Source organism: Apteryx mantelli, chromosome Z (genome assembly GCF_036417845.1).
Source record: "Apteryx mantelli isolate bAptMan1 chromosome Z, bAptMan1.hap1, whole genome shotgun sequence".
In the NCBI taxonomy this organism is placed as follows: Eukaryota; Metazoa; Chordata; class Aves; order Apterygiformes; family Apterygidae; genus Apteryx; species Apteryx mantelli.
Window position 1 is genome coordinate 26805104 of NC_090020.1, and position 19009 is coordinate 26824112.

At 39.5% G+C, this 19009-nt stretch overlaps 1 protein-coding gene across 1 annotated transcript in view; it reads left to right on the forward strand.

Annotated features, from left to right (window-relative positions):
- The first annotated feature begins 3499 nt into the window (after positions 1 to 3499).
- GDA (guanine deaminase) overlaps positions 3500 to 19009 on the forward strand; it is a 35193-nt gene continuing 19683 nt past the window's right edge. The window contains 7 exon segments of the mRNA XM_067315598.1: positions 3500 to 3588; positions 3590 to 3722; positions 9209 to 9297; positions 11008 to 11179; positions 14318 to 14405; positions 15698 to 15803; positions 18665 to 18692. Coding sequence (XP_067171699.1) covers positions 3500 to 3588; positions 3590 to 3722; positions 9209 to 9297; positions 11008 to 11179; positions 14318 to 14405; positions 15698 to 15803; positions 18665 to 18692 — 705 coding nt within the window.

Genomic DNA, 19009 nt, shown 5'->3' on the forward strand with positions numbered 1-19009 from the left:
TCAGACAAAACCTTCTTATGTAATTTGTAAGAAACTAAATCTTTCACTATAGACCCTTAATCATTTAGTGAAATCAAGAGCAGGCTATTGCAATTACTCTTCAAGTTAATTAGTAAACAACAATCATAACAAACCATTAAATTTCTACCCCAGCCAAACCAAGCATATTTTTGAGCAGTCCTCTTACAGTATCTTGGAAAAATGACTCAGTTTATCACAGCTGGCTGAGGTCTCATCTCTAGCCATCCCAATATTTTGGGCATGCAGCTGTGAGCTTCACAAACTAATAATGAAAAAAAGTCTGGGAGGAGGGAAAGGGTTTTAACCATTCTTTTGTCAGCCCTCCTAAGAGTTTCACATGCTCTCTCACAGCTGGGAAAAGTGGAAGAGCACTCTAGTTCTTTTAATGGTTAAATTATATGTCTTCATAGTGCTAGGAACCCACTTATAGCAACAGATTGACAATTAACAGTTTTTATTATTCGTATTTCTTGTGAAAAGTTCTAAAGAAAGAAACTGTCAGTGTTTCTGGATCTTTTCTCATGCATAATTACTGGCTGGATTAAATCTCACTGAAACTGTTGGAATAAGTATCAACCTTTTTGTAAGGCAGTTGGAGGAAATCCCTGAGATCCCTAATGGAGGAGCATGGTTGAAACTGAAATTCTCAGAAGCAGCACACATCCCCCCCAAATGCGAACCAAGGGCTTCTCAGGAATATTGAATTAGCACGAGAGTATGAGTTCTGCTGAACATTGCTGTGGCCAGCTGAGCATGTGGGTCTGGGTAACAGTCAGCAGGAGAGCTCAGGATGAGAAGCAAAGAGCCACAGGCAGCCTGGTGTGAGTGTGAATAAAGCGCAGACACCTAGGGCAGCATACTGCAGAGGACCGCATACCCTGGGGCCTTGCCACCTACCTTGCCCTGGGAGCTCAGGCTAGCTGTGGCTACAAGGGCAGAGCCGAGCTGTGTAATGTGCAGTAGCTATTGCTGGGGAAAGTTGTCCTCATTCTCGCATTGACAGGAGGAGTGGTGAGTTTAGCTCTCCATGGCTCTCTGTCAGACTATTTCTCAACTCCACTCCCTCCACCTTTCTGTATTCAATGGCTAAAACAACCTAGCTCTCACTCCTTATCCTTAAGGCAGCAAAATACCATTTTAGTTGCCTGGGATCACAACTTGGAATACAGATAAAAAGTGGTTTCAGCTGCTGCTTTGATAAACACAGTAGTATCACCCTGAGAAATGTCTGTGTAAGAGGGCTTTTGTAAATGCTAATTCAAAAGATGCTTGGTGCTATTTTTTAGGAAACTACCCAGTGTTGTTTTATTACTCTGTTGTTCAAGGAAGCAGGAAGTATTACAATCTTGTAAGCAAACTGAATTGCAAGAAAGATCCTCATGCCAATTTCTTCTCTAAACTAGATTAACCTGTAAGACCAATATTTGTTTTATTGGCTTCTCATGTCAAAGAGATTAGAAATACAGTGAAAAATTGCGGCATTAAAAAAAAAAAAAATTACCTCATTAGCATCTTCTGGAACTATGAGACCTCTCACAAGAAATGAACAATCTCAGCATGCAGGAGTCACTTTCACCTGTCCATTTTATTCTGGACATTCTTTACAGCCTGGCTGAACTGCTAGTGAAGTCAAGGTAAGAGCTTTCAGTTGGCTTCAGTAAGTCCACTTTTTTTTTTTAAATTTACTTCACGTGAACCCTGAGGTATTCCCATTCAAAGACAGCATGACAAAGGTAGATGAGGTGCATGGGGCAGATTAAAATTACCTTTGTTCTGTGCTTTCCCATTGTGTCTTTCTCTCCTGCCACCAATGATCTGGAAAACTTAGAGAAAAGATTATTTCTTGCTATATGTTTGTATAGTGTCAGCACAGTGGGACAGCAAAAGTCTTAATGATAAACTATGTAATAATAAACTCGGTAATCCATCTTTGAAAATGACAGTGCTAGAGCCTTGAATGCCAAGTTCATTTACCACTTTTCTGTCTGATGAAGCAAGGTGACTTTTAGTGGGAGGACATTTGTAGTGTTACCCTTAATTTTGGCTTTCTCACAGTAAGAAAGGGGTCCTACTATGTCCCATGAACTCTTATCCCAATATTCTCCCTAGAAATTGTCTTAGCCCATGTTCATATAAATAACATACAATTATAAATAAACAATGCACATATAATATACTTTGACTTAGGTTGTTGGAGCAATTCTCTGAGTTAACAAATTTCATTTTTCTCTCCCTTTCGTTTTCCCAAGGCCTTTTTCTCCTTTCCTGTAGACCATCTCCACTGAATGAGGCAGTTGGCTGCTTTCTTCTGGTAGTTGAGGCATGTCAGCTGGCATCGATTTTTTGCTCTTATATCCTAAAGGATGTACAGCATGGGAGTCGAGGACCTAGGAGACGTTCTGTGGTAAGGGAGCGATTTAAGTACTGAGTACAGCAGAATAGACAAATGCAGCAGGAACTACCATCCCAAAATACACATTTAAAGATTATAGTATTTTAAAACTAGGTCTATTCTTCTGAAATTGTCCAATAACGTCTAAGGTACGGGGCAAGAGCTGCAGTTACAAGCCTAACCAAAGGCATTCGGAAATGAAGTTTTTGAAGCTGGTTGCAACCTTTGGTTTAGTTGTAAAAATTAGTCACTGGATACGCTAACTATTGTGATCTAATTGGGTCTCTTATCACTTCCTAGAAAAACTTCAAAAGTGCCCAGAAGGCACCACTGATACTGTTTCTGTAGCTGGCAGTCTTCCTAAGAACTATTTCTTGTAAACTTGCAACTCCTTATTTTGTAAATGAAACAAATCTATTAAAAACATGTTACATACAGTTTGATAAAGTCCATAGCAAGCTATCTTCTATTCTGAGAAAACATACGCAATTCACATGGACTGTGGCATGTTATAATTGTGATAATACATTATCTTTCATGAGAAGAAAATACGCAAAAGTTGTGCTTACAAGGTTACTGTTTTCCCCTTGTTATTTACCCTCTGATACTTGGTTAATTATTGCTACTTTGGCAATGCGTAGAACTAGACTGGAACATTTTGCTTCAGTAAAATCGTGTGCTAAACAAGCCACAAAAAAATTCGGGTCTTGTTTTATTCGAATCTTGGTGTTTCCAGCGGGGTCGGAAGCTTGCTTCACTTCCCACCAGGCCAGCAGACATCTGGGCTGCTGCACAGGCTCTAAGAGGAAAAAAAAAACAACCCCCCCCCCCCCAAAAAAAAAAAAAAAAAAAACAGAAAAAAAGTCATCTGCCTGGGTAACCGTGAAACCCCAAACTCATGGGGAGCGTGGCAGGGGCCGAGCCCCGGCGCCGCCCGTCCCGCACGCGCCCGCTTTGCCCGATTTCCCCCGGTTTCCGGCACTTTTGGCCCGTTTCGGCGGCAGGCCTTGGGGCGGGCGGAGCCGGGCCGCGGCGGGAGCCACCCCCCGCGGGGGAAGCCGGCGGCGGCGGGGAAGGGGTGGGGAGATGGTGACAGCTCCAGGAAGCCGCTGCCGGCGCCGAGAGGCACCGAGAGGCGGCAGCCCGCTGCGCGGCGGCTGGCAGCGCCCCCGGCCGCGGCGCCGCCATGGGCTCCCCGCAGCCCCCGCCGCTCGCCCACGTCTTCAGGGGCACCTTCGTGCACGCCCGCCGCGCCGCGCCCATGGAGGTCCTCCACGGCCACCTGCTGGGGGTGGACAACAGCGGCAAAGTGAGCCGGGGCGGCCGGCGCGGGGGGCGGCCGAGGGGCGCGAAATGGAGGCGGGAGGCGCGGGGGGGTCCCGGGGGCCGCCCCGCGGGGAGGGGCAGCGCGGCCCCCCCGCCGCGCGGGCCGTTGCGGAGGCCCCGCGCGTGGCCGCCGGGCGGGGGCAGCGCGGCGGCGGCGGCGGCCCCCAGCGCCGCTACGCCCCTGCTCCCGGCCGGAAAGCGCGTTTTCGGCCCCAAATCCGCGCCCGCCGGCGGGTGAGGGGCGGGGGGCGTCTCCTTCCCGCTCGCTGCAGCTGCTCGGGGAGGAAAGTGGCACTTCTCCTCGCCTAAAGCGCGCGGTGGCCGCAAGGGGAGAGCGGCTGTCGTGGGCTGTTAGCGGTAACGGGCGCGGCCGCGGCACCTCCCTGGCACCGCTCTGCGGAGGGCAGGAACCGCTTCCCCAAGTGCTTAAACTGTTTGCAGGGCACCGGCACGTTTGGACCATAAGCCTTTCTTTCAGTTTCGCGGGTGGATTTTTCATTCCCGGTAATAAACGTCAGAGGAGTACGAAAGATCGCTAATAATTGCGGTATACCTTCTACACTCATACGCTGCTCTCTGAGGCTTCTTTTTCTTTTTTTTTCTTTTTTTACCTCTTGTCACAAGAGAAAACATGGAGTAAGCCTGTAAGCAATTATGGAGATGAAAGGTAGCGGCTGGGCTTGTTAGTGCTTTGAGCTAAGTTTAAAGTGAGCGTTATTGCACTGGTTCTGGTGGGGAAGCTGTATCGTTCCGATAACAGTACCACAGTTTCACAAGGCACCTTGTGTAAGTCAACTGGTAATTCCCTGGAGACGCAATAATATATAGAGCTACCCCCTACACGCCCTGTATATAATCAGAAATTTCATTTTTTTTTTCTTTTTGGTGGCTAAACAGCTGTGTCAGGCTTCAGTAGCGTTTGGAAGATGCGTAAAGCACACTTTGAATTTTGGACCCCTGAAAGTGTTTGCTTTCACCGTCCATACAGGTCAGTGAGGGCCTGTTTCCGCATGGCTCATGACTCCTATGGCGCGTGAGGAACTTGGTACAAGGCATTGCAAAGTCTACGAAAAGCTTTATCTTGACTTATGGGAGGTGAATAAGATCTTACAAAGCTATGTATTGGCTGATTTTTTGGAGCTGAATGAATAAAGGGTTTGCTTTCTGTAATTCAAGTGCAGGAGGCAGAAACTCACCCTGTCCAGCTCTCTAATGGAATTTTCTGGGAAAGAATCACTGCTTTGTGCCCTTGGGAAATCAAGACCTTTAAAAGATCTTCTCGAAAAACAGACACCTTAATAGGCTGTAGCCTAGTGATTTGTGCTCTCGGTCAGCCACTTTCTCCCTTTCTCCTAGTGAACAAGGATTCACTGGATATTCTTTTCTCTGCATAAACTGGCACATTCCCACAGAGTAGTTTAAAAAATTATTTTCCAGTAAAACACTTGGCCAAAAATAAAATTCCCACCAGAAGGGAGTAACAGGGAGTTTCTTCTCTTTTTAGTACAAATTCTTGCGATTTTACTATTCCAGTGCAATGATTTTTGGTACCATTTGGCCTATTACTTGTAGCTTTACTTCATACAAAACTTCCATTAGAATCCCCAAAGAGTTGGCTGTACAGGGGACATGATGGGTAGAAAATTGCTTTACTGTCCAAATATACACCAAAACTATTTCAGTATTACTTCCAAAGAGCTAAATTTAACTAGACGGGTATTGTTCTGGTGCCTCATGTTGCTGACTCCGTCGTGGGGAAATATTGCATGGTCTCTTACAGGGTGAACAGTGAGCTTTTGTGAGTGGGCAGATGCTGTTCCCTGGTATGTGTCTTCGTCTCTCCTCAAAATTAGCGCATGGTAACACTGCACAGTGCAGCATGGGCGTATTTGGCTGGTAAAGGACTGAGACCAAAATGTTGGTCCTCTGTGCTTTGCCAGTAGTTGAAAAGGCAATTTTAGGAAAGGAAACATTGTTGTCAGGTATGACACCCCAGTTATCATAAGTTAACAAAACCTAGGTTTTGCTGAACAGTTGCAGTGTGGTACAGTTCTTGAGGAATTGGTTTTAGATAGAACAGTATTCTTCAGGGTAAAGAAAATAGAGGCAAATTCAAAGTATGAGTTATCATTGAAATGTTGGAATAATTAGCAGGGTCAAATGTTAAGTAAATGGAACAAATATTAAGATAAAAGCTGCTGTCGCTGAAGGCTTGGGAGGTGCCAGAATTGTAGAATAAGAGTTAATATTGTTAAGTATTGCCAAGCACAGGTGTTTGGCTTAAAGCCAGCTAGGATATCCAGTGACACATGTTGCACTTGGTTGCAGTTATGGCTGTACAGAGGGAGGCAGCAAGGCACCAGCATCGATGTGGTGTTCATTGCTTGGCCCTTCTCAGCAGGTTGTTGGGCCGTTCATTTGGCAGCCATGTCTAATAAATGATCCTGTCTTTCATCTAGACTCATGTTCCAGGTTGGGGAATCAGACAAGCAATGGACATCATGTCTTTAATAGCAAAATTCCTGAACATGGTAGCCTCATTAAACAGTGGCAGCAACCCAGTGAGGCCAAAAATAGGACATGTCAGGATCAGTGACAGAAGAGAGCTACATGTTACTGCTGGCAGCTAATAATTGTGTGGTTAGAGAGGGACGAGAAGGATGTGGGAGGGGAGAGAAGGATGAAGCATTTACCTGTGTTCGTTTAGGGGCCTTGTGGTAAGACACAACATAATTACAGGCACTGCTAGATCCAAAAAAGGCATGTTCCTTTGGCCAGTATCATTCATCTTCCACTCTTAGGGTAGCCAAGTTATTTACAAGGTGATGGTTGAAGGCACTCGGGTTTCACTGTAGTGGATGCATATTTGACTAGAGAGACCACAGGTTGTGGCAGGAGTTTGAGCATCTCTTGGAATAAAAAAGGGCTGAGCTGGGCACCAGGGGAGGGAGATCTCAGCTCTTCATCTTTGGATCCTTTAGCCCCATCGCATGAGTGACACTGAAGTCCACATCAGAACTGATCAAAGCATTTGAGTGCTGGTGTTAGCACCCGTCAGTCTTCCTGCTCTTTGTGATGTGCCTAGCCCCAAGTACTGGTTGTTGCCCTTGGCTTCCTCCTCCATAAGCTGAAGGTCTTAGCCTTGCTTGTGCACTTTTCTCCATCTTTGGTGATGCTGGCATAGAGTTTGCTCTTGCCTTTATAGTGTTATGGTCCAGAACTAATTTGAAGGTCTGGTTCCTAGAGCAGTAGGGTAGTTATCCTTGAATGTAGAAGCAATCGCTCAGGAAAATGTCCAAGTCTGGGACCTCAAAGACTTTGAAGCACTCAAGGTTAAAAAAGTGGCCTCCTAAAGCAATGGGGATTATCTCTTGGATGACCAAGCAGATCTATTGAGAAGAGGTTAAGAATAAACAAAACCAAGCTTGTTACGTTTGAAAAGAGTGTAGACTTCTAGCTGATTCACCCCCAGCTACGTTTGACCATAATGGAACAGGTCTCAGGTTTAGGATTTGTTTCATGTGTTCAGCTCCCCTGAAATGTATTTTCTTAATTCCTCCATGATTTAAATGTTTCATTTATTTGAGCCCTAAGAGTGTATAACATCCACTTCTTTTCCATGGCAACGTCTGTTTCCAGCTTTTGCCATCTGGTATTTCATGTTTCTCTCTCTCTCTCTCTTTTTTTTTTTTTGTTCAGCAGCTCTAACATTAGTCATTCTGCATCCATTTTGACTTCAGTATCTGAGTGACATTTTCTTTATTGCTCATCAGAAATTTCAGTAGGTTTGTATTCTAATCCTTTTGCAGGTATATAACTAACTGAACTGGCTGAAGAGTCTAAATATTCCTCTTTAAAAGAAGAGATGTACTGCTTTATGTGAAATATTAATGGACTACAGTATTTTTGCAATTATTGCTAATACGTATTAACTTGCATGGTGTGGTTTTAGTATATTTTTTTCTGACTAAAAATTTTTTAACATCTACTCCTAAGAGAATGTAATACAATTTAAAAAGCCATACCTGCACTTAAAAAACTAGGCAGCCAAAATCTTTTTATTGTCTGCATTTTAGTAAATAGCCTTTATTTATGTTCCCTTATATAAAAAAAATAGAAGGTAGAAAAGGTAGTATAATGCACATATAACGAAACAGCAGTGCAAATAGCTGCTAAATATGCTAAACAGTGCTCTTCTGTTCCTCTTGACCTGCATCCTAAGTTCCTTCCTATTGTTTTTTACAACTAGTGAATCTTGCCTTTACATGTTTTTTTTTAACTGCTGCCTTAGAAGCTGCAGTCATGAAGGTGATACAGATCCTCAATCTGGGAATTTTTATAGAAGCAGAAGGATGCCTGTATCAGTGAGATTATTCCCTTAAACTTAGAGGAACAAGGTCTTCATGACCATACTGAGGGAGTTAGAAGACCATAAGATGGTTTCAGGCAAAAATTATGGTTAGGCAAGAACTTAGAGTTTTGAAAGCCCAGAATATAATGTCTTTGGTCAGGGAGTCTTCCTCTACTCTATGAAATGTGATGGAAATTTGATCCTGCCGGAGTCTCTGGCAAGTGTTCTAATACAAATAAACAAAAGTCATAGTTGTTTGATTGTTTTTATGGTTTCTAACGATTATTCCTGCATTCTTAGACTCCCCACTCTTTGTTTCTTGAAGATTTGTCATGCCTAGTGTTGCCAGATGAGAGAAATAAAAAGTTTAGAATTCATCTGCTGAGAATCATGGTGTAGATAAAACCTCATGAAATTTAAAAATGAACAACAAGCATACTAAAATTGTAAGCTGGCAAGAGGAATTTAGCAGCTATAGAATTTATGTCCTCTAGAAGTCACATGGGGACAAATTAGGCTTTAGTATTGTAGGTTTTTGAAATAAATAAAGATCTTAGGCATGCTTCTAGTCCATTTGGTAAAGTTAAAAGATTATTTGCATTTTCTCACTAAATTTATTTCATCCTCCTAGGCAGTTAAAAAATAAAAAGCTATACTAATGACATGAATGGAAAATTAGAAAATACTTAGCTCAATGCAAGACAGTCATAGGCAAAGCAATTAATTTGACCCCTCTGTTTTTAAATACTGTAATTACATTCCATTAAGGCTATCACATACTTACATCAAGAACTCCCTTACAGCTAGCATCATGGTACTTTACAGGAATGCCAGTGGATACTGAAGGCTCCCTGTGCAGTTCTGCCGATGTATCAGTTCAAAGTTAATTAATTCTTTTTTTACAAGAAGTTGCAAAGTAGGTTGGGTTATTCACTGGTTTATAAGTAGGTATTTCACAGTTGTACTTGACAGTCAGGTAGAACAAGTATTTCAATACAAACCTAATTCTTTTGTAGTAAGTGTGTAAAATCTGGTGTAAGATGACTTATTTTGCTTTCATATAAAGCTCATGTGAGATACCTATTTAAAGTATGTAACTATTTTTTTCTTTCTTTTAGATTGTGTTTTTGGAGCAAAATGATCAGCAAGAGCAACTGGCTAAGAAGTGGGGATTCAAAACATCTGACATAAGAGAACTGAGTAATCAGTATGTGTTTGGTTTGGATTAATTTCAGCAAATGCAGTTTGTTCCCTGAGTGAAGTAATGTGAGTCTATGTGAACAAAAAAGTCACAGAACACACTACAAATCCAATCTCATGAGCAAAACTCCCTTTCAGTTCCGTGAGAACTCTTAATCCAAGATGCAAGCGTCTTGGATTAGGTGTGGAGTGTGAACAGTCCATATGCTTTTGGCGTTCCTTGGGTTGGGACCACAGCCATGAGTGAATTTTGCTGGCTGATTCATACTGCACAGAGCAAAATGCTATATTTAGTTTTCATATATGACCTCTTCTGTTCATACAAAAGTAAACAACATTCTTTCTTGAGATTACATTCTATGTCCATGTTGCTAGCAGTGGGCTGCAACAATAGGTGCTAGCTGAAAACTCTACACTTAATAAATGTGGGTAGCATTAATGTTGCAGATACAGGACTAAATAGTTTGGGCCTTGACACCCTCTCTAATAAAAACGAGTTAAAGCTAGTTAAAAAATTAGATGATTTAAATCCTCTAAAGGTAGAGCCTTTCATTTCTACTTGTACTGCAGCAAGCATATTTCTTTTTTCTTCAGCCAATGAAATCCCCCACCCTTCAGGTGAAATGAAATGTTTTTGGATTGTACCTACTGTGCTTTACACACAGTAGCACAACTGTAAGCAACTAGTGACTTAAAGTCTAGAGCTGCAATATCATTTTAGTGCTCAGTTGTTAAAATATCTGTAGGCTTTGTTGGAACACCAATCATACAGAGTATATGAATCATGAGATGTTTTCTTCTTCATTTGAAATAGCCTGGGGAAAGTGGAAGGCGCTGGGAATGTGTATCAGATTGGGAAGGATCTTTCAGCGTTTCTAGCACATTGGAAGAGGGGGATTTTTAAAAAGAAGAAATCATTGTTACCTCAGTAGCCGGGTAGAAGGCAGGAGGAGTGAGAGAAATTTAATACTGTACAGAGTTCCAGCACACAACTAAATAATTATAGTGATTTCCTGATAATGTTCATATTCTCATCCCTGTTATTGCATGAGTACTGCATGACAATGAACTATATTACAGTTTCATTGTAACTATATCTTTGCTATCAAAACACTGAACAGAGATTACTTATCAACATTTTCATTTGCATTTGTAGAAACAGTGACTCTTCTTCCATTAAACCTTGTATTTCACTGATTGATTATATATATAGAAACACATATAATGTAGAGGAAAACTGGGATGTAGAAAGTTACAGTATTGTAAATATAATCATCTGGCAGCTAAAGGCAACCAAAATATATCTATACTAGAAAGCAAGAGTGGGCCCAATTCTTCTCTTCTTCAGGCATATTCTACTGTGGAGTAATTTTGGTTATTGTGAAGTCAGCCTGGCTTTACTTATTAGTATTTACCCTTGGTAAATGTTTCAGTTAATTGGATTCATCAGGCTCCTGTATTAACTTCTAGTCCCAAATTATTTTCCTCTCTGCTAGCTACATACAAGTCTATATAAAGTTATCAGTCAGCAGCTTCATACAGTTAGAGTTTAGGGGTCAGTAGGGGTGGACGCACTGATGCTGAAAGAATGAGATTTATCAATACTGGCTATTTTCTCTGGTGATTTTCATTCAAGCATACTGTTAAAAACAAAATTATTAACTTAGAAAAGTTATTTGAAATTTTGGACTATTATGGTTTTCTTTTCTTTACCTAGTGAATTCTTCATGCCGGGATTGGTTGATACACACATTCATGCACCTCAGTATTCATTTGCTGGTACAAGAGTAGATCTACCTCTTTTGCAGTGGTTAACTACCTACACATTCCCAACAGAAGCCAAATACAAAGACAGTGATTTTGCAGAAGAAGTGTACACCAGAGTTGTTGTAAGTATTGCAAATGTCATTTACTTATTTGATTGTGTTCATATTTGTGAAATATATATATGTTTTCAGAAGGTTGGAAGAAATAGGAGAGGATGTTTTAATGTTATACAGCCACTGCTCTAATTGTCAGCTAAGACTGTCCCTTATTATTTCCCATCTTGTTCCTTGGTTGCTGATAGGACAATTCATTTAATCATATCACTAACAACTATATTGTTTATCATCTCTTCTGATATCCAAGTACATTGACTAATATTTAAGGTTGCTGTCAGAGCTAGTAAAGCTGGCTGGTACTGATAACCTCAATTCAGAAATAATCAAGTACAGTTAAAAGAAAAATCCAGAGGATATTTCCTTCTCTACACAAAAGACCTATATTATGAACACGTCTTTGGCAAAGACTATATGACAGAGAAGAGGCTTCTCCCAGTTAAGTGATTTGGGGTGTTCTGGACAAGTTGAAGAAGCAGCTTCTGCAGCTGAGGCTCTGTAGCAGGAATTCGTTTCATCACAGGGGCTTTAGCTGAAGTCTTTGAATGATATTTGTGGCGTAAGTAGAGAAGGACTGTTTTGAACTAGGCTGGTTCTAAGCAATATAAAGACTTAAAGGTCAAATTCCACTTGAAGAGCAATTAGCAGCTAGGTCAGATTGCTGAGTACTGATTCTGTCCTATAACTGAAATATATCCTTTAATAAGTAGGCTGATACGTCTTCACCAGATTAATTGACTTGGCCAGCATTACCTGTCTTGCATTTGTCTAATACTGTGACAACATGTGTTGTCAAAGTCACAACATTCTGGGTCTGAAATAACTAGTTATACTCTCCTTGCCACACAGACTTCAAAAAATGACCTTCTGCAGTCTGATGTAATAAGAACACTTACTAGCAGCTGGGTCATGAACTCTAGCAACCAACACATGTGACTGCAGTGATACAAAGCATAGAGATTATCTCACCATCCAGAAGTGTTCTTCAGCATCCTGCTACTGTCTCCATCAGTTCAGATTGGGTGAGATCAGGTGGTCAGTGCTCACTGTGACACGTATTTAATAATATCACCTGGAAAAGAGTGAGTAAAAACTGGAAATTAGTTGGAGGAGCATGAACACAATGGTTAGCTTCTTCCCCATGTGTATGAAATAGGACAATGTCAGGAAAGTGTCTTCACCCCCAGCTACTGCAGATTACTAGTAGGTCCACAACACTTCATGGCTGAGTGTGTCAGAACTGGATCTAGCAATCTAGATAGCTAATATTTTCAGCCACCTCTTTGGTGAAAAATATTCTGAAAGGCACCTTGTCAGAGTTTCTCCAGTCTTAATCAAGTTGAAAGACTGGATGACTTTAGATGTGACTTAGACGTAATTGCCATCAGTTTAGTAAAAGCTGTGCAGCTATGGTCCAAGAAAGGTAAAAGACATTTGAATGTGTAAAGGATTTCTGTAAATCAGTGCTGCAGTATTGCACTGAATATTTCCTGCAGAGCTCAAAAAGGCAGAAGGAGCTCAGAAAGCAGTGGTGATGGAAAAGGATGAAGATTAAAGGTAGGAAAAATGTAGGAAGAGAGACTGGAAAGAGCTGGTCTGTTTAGCAGGTGGTGATGGATGAGGAGGAAGATAAAAGTGTATAAAACAACTGGTCTGGGTGAGGAAGGTTAAAAGTTATACCATCTAGCTTGTGATACAGAAACAAGGTGATGGGTAGTAAATTAAAAAAAAGATAAGTAGAAGTAATCTTTCACACAATTTGGAATAGTACAGTGGATCTTGTTTTCACATAAGTTGAGGCCAAAATTGAGTAAGAGTTAAAGAGGATTAAAGAATTGCATTGGTATGAAAAATATCCTCATATATTGGAAATAAAACAGTGAATTTTTTCAGATTAATGTTTTATTTCCAATAAATTTTCTGTGCTTACTAAAAGTAAAGAATCAGTTGAAACTTGGCAGAATTTTAGCTGAAGCCTCCTGTTGTCCCTCAAATTTTGGAAAAGCCAGTGCTTTATGCTGACAAACATAAATGGAACAAAATGTTTTTAGATTTCATTTGACAAGGAAGTTACAAGTATAGAAGAAGTGAAGGCTGGCTTTTAAAAACTAAGAATGACAAAGGTAGTTTGTCTCAGTAGTGCAATTATTATTCTGAGACTCATTTTAGGCACACTTGAAGATATATTTTAATTAATGGCTTTAATTTGAACATTGTAGGGAAAAGACAGAGCTTTGCTTCATATTTATGAAGTAATTAGCTCTAGCCATTCTCAAAAATTGCATCAGATGGCCATGGGCTACTGCTGTCTCATTAAAAAGATAAATAAAATTCTCAAATTACAGTGTAACCAGGATACAAAGAAGTAATTTAAATCTTTATGGTGGATAGGTAGTCAATGAGGTATACATTGGTCCCAAGATAAAATGAAACTATAAATGACATCGTGACTTAATATAACTTAAAATGACTCTTCATGTTTTATGGGTATTTAGTGTTTTGTCTTTCAAAAGTAGTATGAACAGGTAGCAGCCACCTTTTCCTTTCAAATTGTGTAATTAAATAAATAAATAAATAAAGGTCTAAGCAATTGTTCTCAGCTTGCTTATACCTTGAATTTTGTTAAATTGCATTCGGGGGTGAAGAAGTGTTTGTGTACCTGAAAGTCTATTTTTCCTAGCCACATCAGGTGGCCAAATGAAAGTCATTACTTTTTCCCCCAAACCTTGCTTTGCTAATGTTGGATAAACAGTGCTTCACTGTGAAAATCAGAGAGTTTTTCCAAACTAGGAAGTAACTTAGATGACTGGTTGTTTGTATTTCTAAATTTAATTCAAGTTAGACATAAGTTGGAATTTGATACCAGTTTGACTGAGGGAATTAAAGACAGATTTCTATGGATTTAACCACTGTTATAAACCTGTTTGGCTTTGAAAGAGGAATTTTTGTATTTATTAATATTCACATTTTAAAAAGCTATTATAAAATTAAAAAGCTGTATTTTACCTTTCCACTTCACTGCAGCTTCTGTTGAATTTTGCAGTAATTAAATGTTCTTGCAGTTTAAAATCACTGTTGGCCTGTTCTGCATTTTGGCAGCTTGGCTACTTTTTTTTGCAGAGAGTTGAAACTGATTTCTTTTTATAGAGACGAACTCTGAAGAATGGCACGACTACAGCTTGCTACTTTGCAACAATTTACACAGATACTTCTCTTCTCCTAGCTGAAATTATAGGTAAGACTACAAGAATGAGTTTTGAAGGATGTTGTACAGACTATGTTAGTTGAAGCAAACAGAGCTTAGGCATTTTAGATTAGCTAAGGTTCTGTCCCTCTATTCATTCTTTTTATTCATTTTCTCTGTCATACCATGTCCCCAAAATCCGGTCCAGTTACCCCCATTCATTTATCTATCTTTCTCCTACTGTGTTAGCTTCCTCTCTCTCTGCTATTCTTCATTCCCAAATCAGCTGCTGACTGAACTTGAATTATGTCTACTGGAGTTGCTTTTCAGCTGCAGTTCTCTGCTCCTTCCAGCCTTTTGCAGTTTGAGGATTAAAGGGCTGAATGACAAAAGGTACAGTCAGTGCTTTAATTTCCTGCAACTCTCAAGTTTCAGTTGAGATTCAGCATCAAAAATCTCCACGCTCTCTTCAAAACCAGAACAGTGGGAGTTGCATCAGGATCTTATCCCTCCCTCCTTTCCACTGTTACAAACACCTGCTGTTTCTTTGCAAGTTTTGTGATACTTGCAGTGTATCTTAAAGCTCAGCTCCTGAAGGAGAATGATTTAATGAGAACCTCGATTTCCATCAGTAATTTTCTAGTTTGTCTGTTTTTGTAGTATACTCAACATCTCAGACATTAGAAGGGATCTAATGTAGAAACACATTTAGATGCTTAGCAATTAATATTACACGCATTCCTTTTAAATTTTACACATGAATTTTGAATCCTTTGATAGACCTCAAGAAAGGGGTTAGAAATAGCTCCGATTATTTTCTCCAGCCAAACGCACGTGGGAGGCACATTATAATCCTCCTTCCTCTGTCTTAACGAGAAGGGCTTTTTTGAGATGTTCATGCCTTTTCTCAGCTCAGGGTGCTCATCTGCTACAGTTACTGTACTTTGATGCATATGTTTCTCCCTGCCAGGAGACATTTCTCATCCTCTGCTTCCCAGTGGTTTCCTTCATATGCTACCATTATGAATTCTGGTTGTGGTTAAACAACAGTAATCCAGTCCTCAATTATAACACTTAAAAGTTGGGTCCTAATTTGGAAGAGGAGAGTTCCTATTTAAAAGGTTTTTTTCCTTTTTCCTTTTTGGCTCTAGAAGCCTCATGGATGGTCCCAACTGAAGATAAGAGTGTAAAATGTAAGATGAAGATAAGAGTGTAAATTCTGTTCATTCTTAATGAAGCTGTCTGGAGTGGAATTTGCTGTTTTGATTTCAATACCGGCTGTGTCAGAAGTTTTTGTAGAGAATGAGTGAGGCTAAGTTTTATTTTCTTATGCATCTCAACAGACAAATTTGGTCAACGAGCATTTGTTGGCAAAGTCTGTATGGATATGAATGACAGCGTTCCACAATACAAAGAGACTACTGCTGATTCTATCCAAGAGACAGAAAGGTAAGATAATTAAATTGATAGCACAGCCTTCAGAAATAAGACATTTTAATACACCTGCAAAGTGAATATGAGGCTGTTTAGGAATTTACAGGCCTAAATTTATTAGGAGCTTTCCTTTTTCTTCTTATGGCATTGATTCCTATGGTTCTGGCAGTTCATACTTACCCAGCTACTGCACAGCACATGCAGTTTCTCTCTAGCTCTTCGTGAGGATTGAGGAAGCTTCAGTTCTGGACATTAGAAGGAATATGTGTATGTTGTGGCCTCCTCTTTTCCCTTCACAGCTCTGTTTGTAGAAGCTATGTGACCTGATATGGGGGGAAGCAAGTCCTTTGCCCCCATTAACCACCGAGCTATTTCCTTCCCCCATTTAGGCTTATTCAAGTTGTGACAGTCAGCTTTCATGTACCCCATTTTAAGTGCACTGCAGTTCTTTCTTCCTCTAGCATAACATCAGTGAAATTACTGTAATTGCAACTAAGTGAATGAAAAAAACAAATAGAGAATGTACCTTGTGGATTTATTGTAGGTCAGAGGAGAAGCCAAGATTAGGGTATGGAAGCCTGCTATCTTAGGCCTCATCTTTCTTGTCTATGCTTGGAAAATGCTTAGGCAGATGTATAAATTTGCTTATGGAATATTTATATATTTGTTTAAGTGTTTCAGCTATCATGCTCAAAAAGTAAATACATGCCACCAGATATTTATATTACTGTTACCTATGTGAAATCTCTACCTTATTTTTGCAAGTTATGCTAGAAGAATGCCAGTAAAACTTATTTAAAGTTACAAAGTGTCGTGGATTAATGGCATTTATTTTTACAGCTATTTTTCAAACATTTAAAATAGGGGGTTTTTGTGCTAAGTTTTGTTTTCCCTTTGCCTAAAAGCTACTTTTTTCTTAATACAGTGAGTCCTGCTGAATAGTCCTGAAAGTGTCAGAACTTCTAGTTCTGATTTTTTTAAAAGCTTCAGAACGATCTGAATAGCTTTCCTTTAAATTTTGGTCTTGTGTCGCCACCCTATTCTCCTGTGATTATGTTAATAGCAAGTGTTCCACGGCTTTGGAAGAGAGTGTGCAACAGGTGCTCCGTGGCTATCCTAGAGAAGAGAGCTGTGCACGTAGGCAGGAGAATTCACTTCCACCCTGCCAATACATTGCAGAAGGATTAAAAAACTCTTTCTTTTCCATAAGAGGGGCACCTTTTTTTCTGTTTTTTCTTTTTTTTTTTTTAAGAACCTAAGAGATATGATCTAACACAGTGTCACAAAATTGATTACACTGATTTCAGTACTTCACAGTCAACCTATGGAAATATTTATATCTTATGTATGGAGATAATATGTAATTTCAAGTACTTTGTATATTTAATCTAAATTCAAATTAAGAATTTGAATCTACCCCTCTTCTGAGAGGAGGATCAATATAAAGTTAGATAATAGAAATCTAACATACATTATATCCTGCTTATAAGAGCAGTCATCTGGAAGGAGGAAGACCCATGTTCAGATCTGTTTTTCCCCTACAGATAGCAGTGGTTTGAACCTGAGCATCCTTCTTTTTAGAGAAGTGTGTGAACGAACAAGGTGTAGAGTACACGCCTTGTATACATATATATGTATATTGAAATAGGTCTTTCAGTTTCAAAACAATGCTGATACTTTTAATGAATGAGAAAAAGAATGAAAGTAACCAACCTGAGGTTTTGGATTATCATCTGAGAGAGCGATGCTTACGTTCTGGTTTCTGTTCCAGTGAACAGAATTAATTATTATATCAGGTGAATCATTAAGAGGAGAGACAGACGAACAGAAACCTAATTCACATTGCCTTTTGGCTTTCAAAGTTAGGCAATGGTGGGTTCAGATTCCATTGGTCATAGGCAGAAATTGAGCTTAGGTCTCTCTTTTCCAGCAGGTGATCTGGTAACAGCTTCAACATTGTGAATCTAGCATTATTTTCTTCCCACCTGAAGTTATTTAACAATGATCAGTGTTTGATTCAATATTTGTTATGACCAAAATTACATTTTTTTAAATAAAATGTGACATAAAAAAAATTCACAGAGACCCTGTCCAGAACCCTTTTCATGCTAGCTTTTGAGAGTTCTTTGTATATATGGCACATACAAGTTTTCAGGGCGTTCTTTCTCTTCAAAGTCAGAGAAAGTTTTGTTTACTCATCTGTATTACCCATATTGACTGTTTGAGAGTTTTTATAGAGAGTCTCTGGTGTAATTCCTTTTATTCAACAAAGTGTGTGAAGCTGTACTGTGTTTTCCATGAGGTAGATACTGTATGCACTAATATTAATATAAGCACTTCTAGAAAATCAAGAATTCTTTAAGTAAAGGAGGAATAGAGACCTATAAGTTTAAATCTCAACATATGCAACTACTGTAAAGGAGGTATGAAATATTGAAGCATCTTTTAAAAACAGGACTTTAAATGACAGAATGCATTTAATGCTGTGATTTAAATTCATGTACAGACAAATTAAAGTGTTTTTCTCTAATGTTGCTGCTGTAGCGTACAATTATGTTTTCAGCGAATTTAATATAACGTGTTTGGTTTCCACTGAGAACTCAGAGTAATTACCACATGTCTAAGGTTAATTATTACAAATGAAAAAAATCTGTGTATTTAGGGTCGAATTCACACCTGGCATAATTTGGTGCAGCTCTCCTAACTTCAGTGTGTTTCATCTTTTTATTTCATCTGAGAATCTGGCTCAGCTTTCTGTATAAGATTGATATATGTCTGAAATGCTTAATAAAATGCCTAAGTAAATATTTTCTGTATTTTTCTTAATTTATAACGTAAGTGACAATTATAACAGATTTTTTTCTATCCTTTTTCAGGTTTGTTAAAGAACTACTAGAAAAGAAAGTAAGTAGAGTTCTGCTTTGTGTTCACTTCTGTATTCAGAAAATGGTATGTGGATATATGGAATTACTAATCCCGCTGACAAACTTTAGTTACAAATCAATAAGTGACAAGTGGCTTAGTCACAAATCAATAAAAATAAGCCTTTCTAACAGCAATTCTCAGTCTGCACAAATTGTTCTGCTAGCCAGGTTGTTGAGAAATGGTCTTGTAGCTGTATAAATTCAGTTTTGTGTGGTCAGAACACAGCAGAGTAATGTTCTGTAAATATTCTTTATTCACTTTAAAGTGCTTGGCTTCCTACAAAGGACAATTTTCTG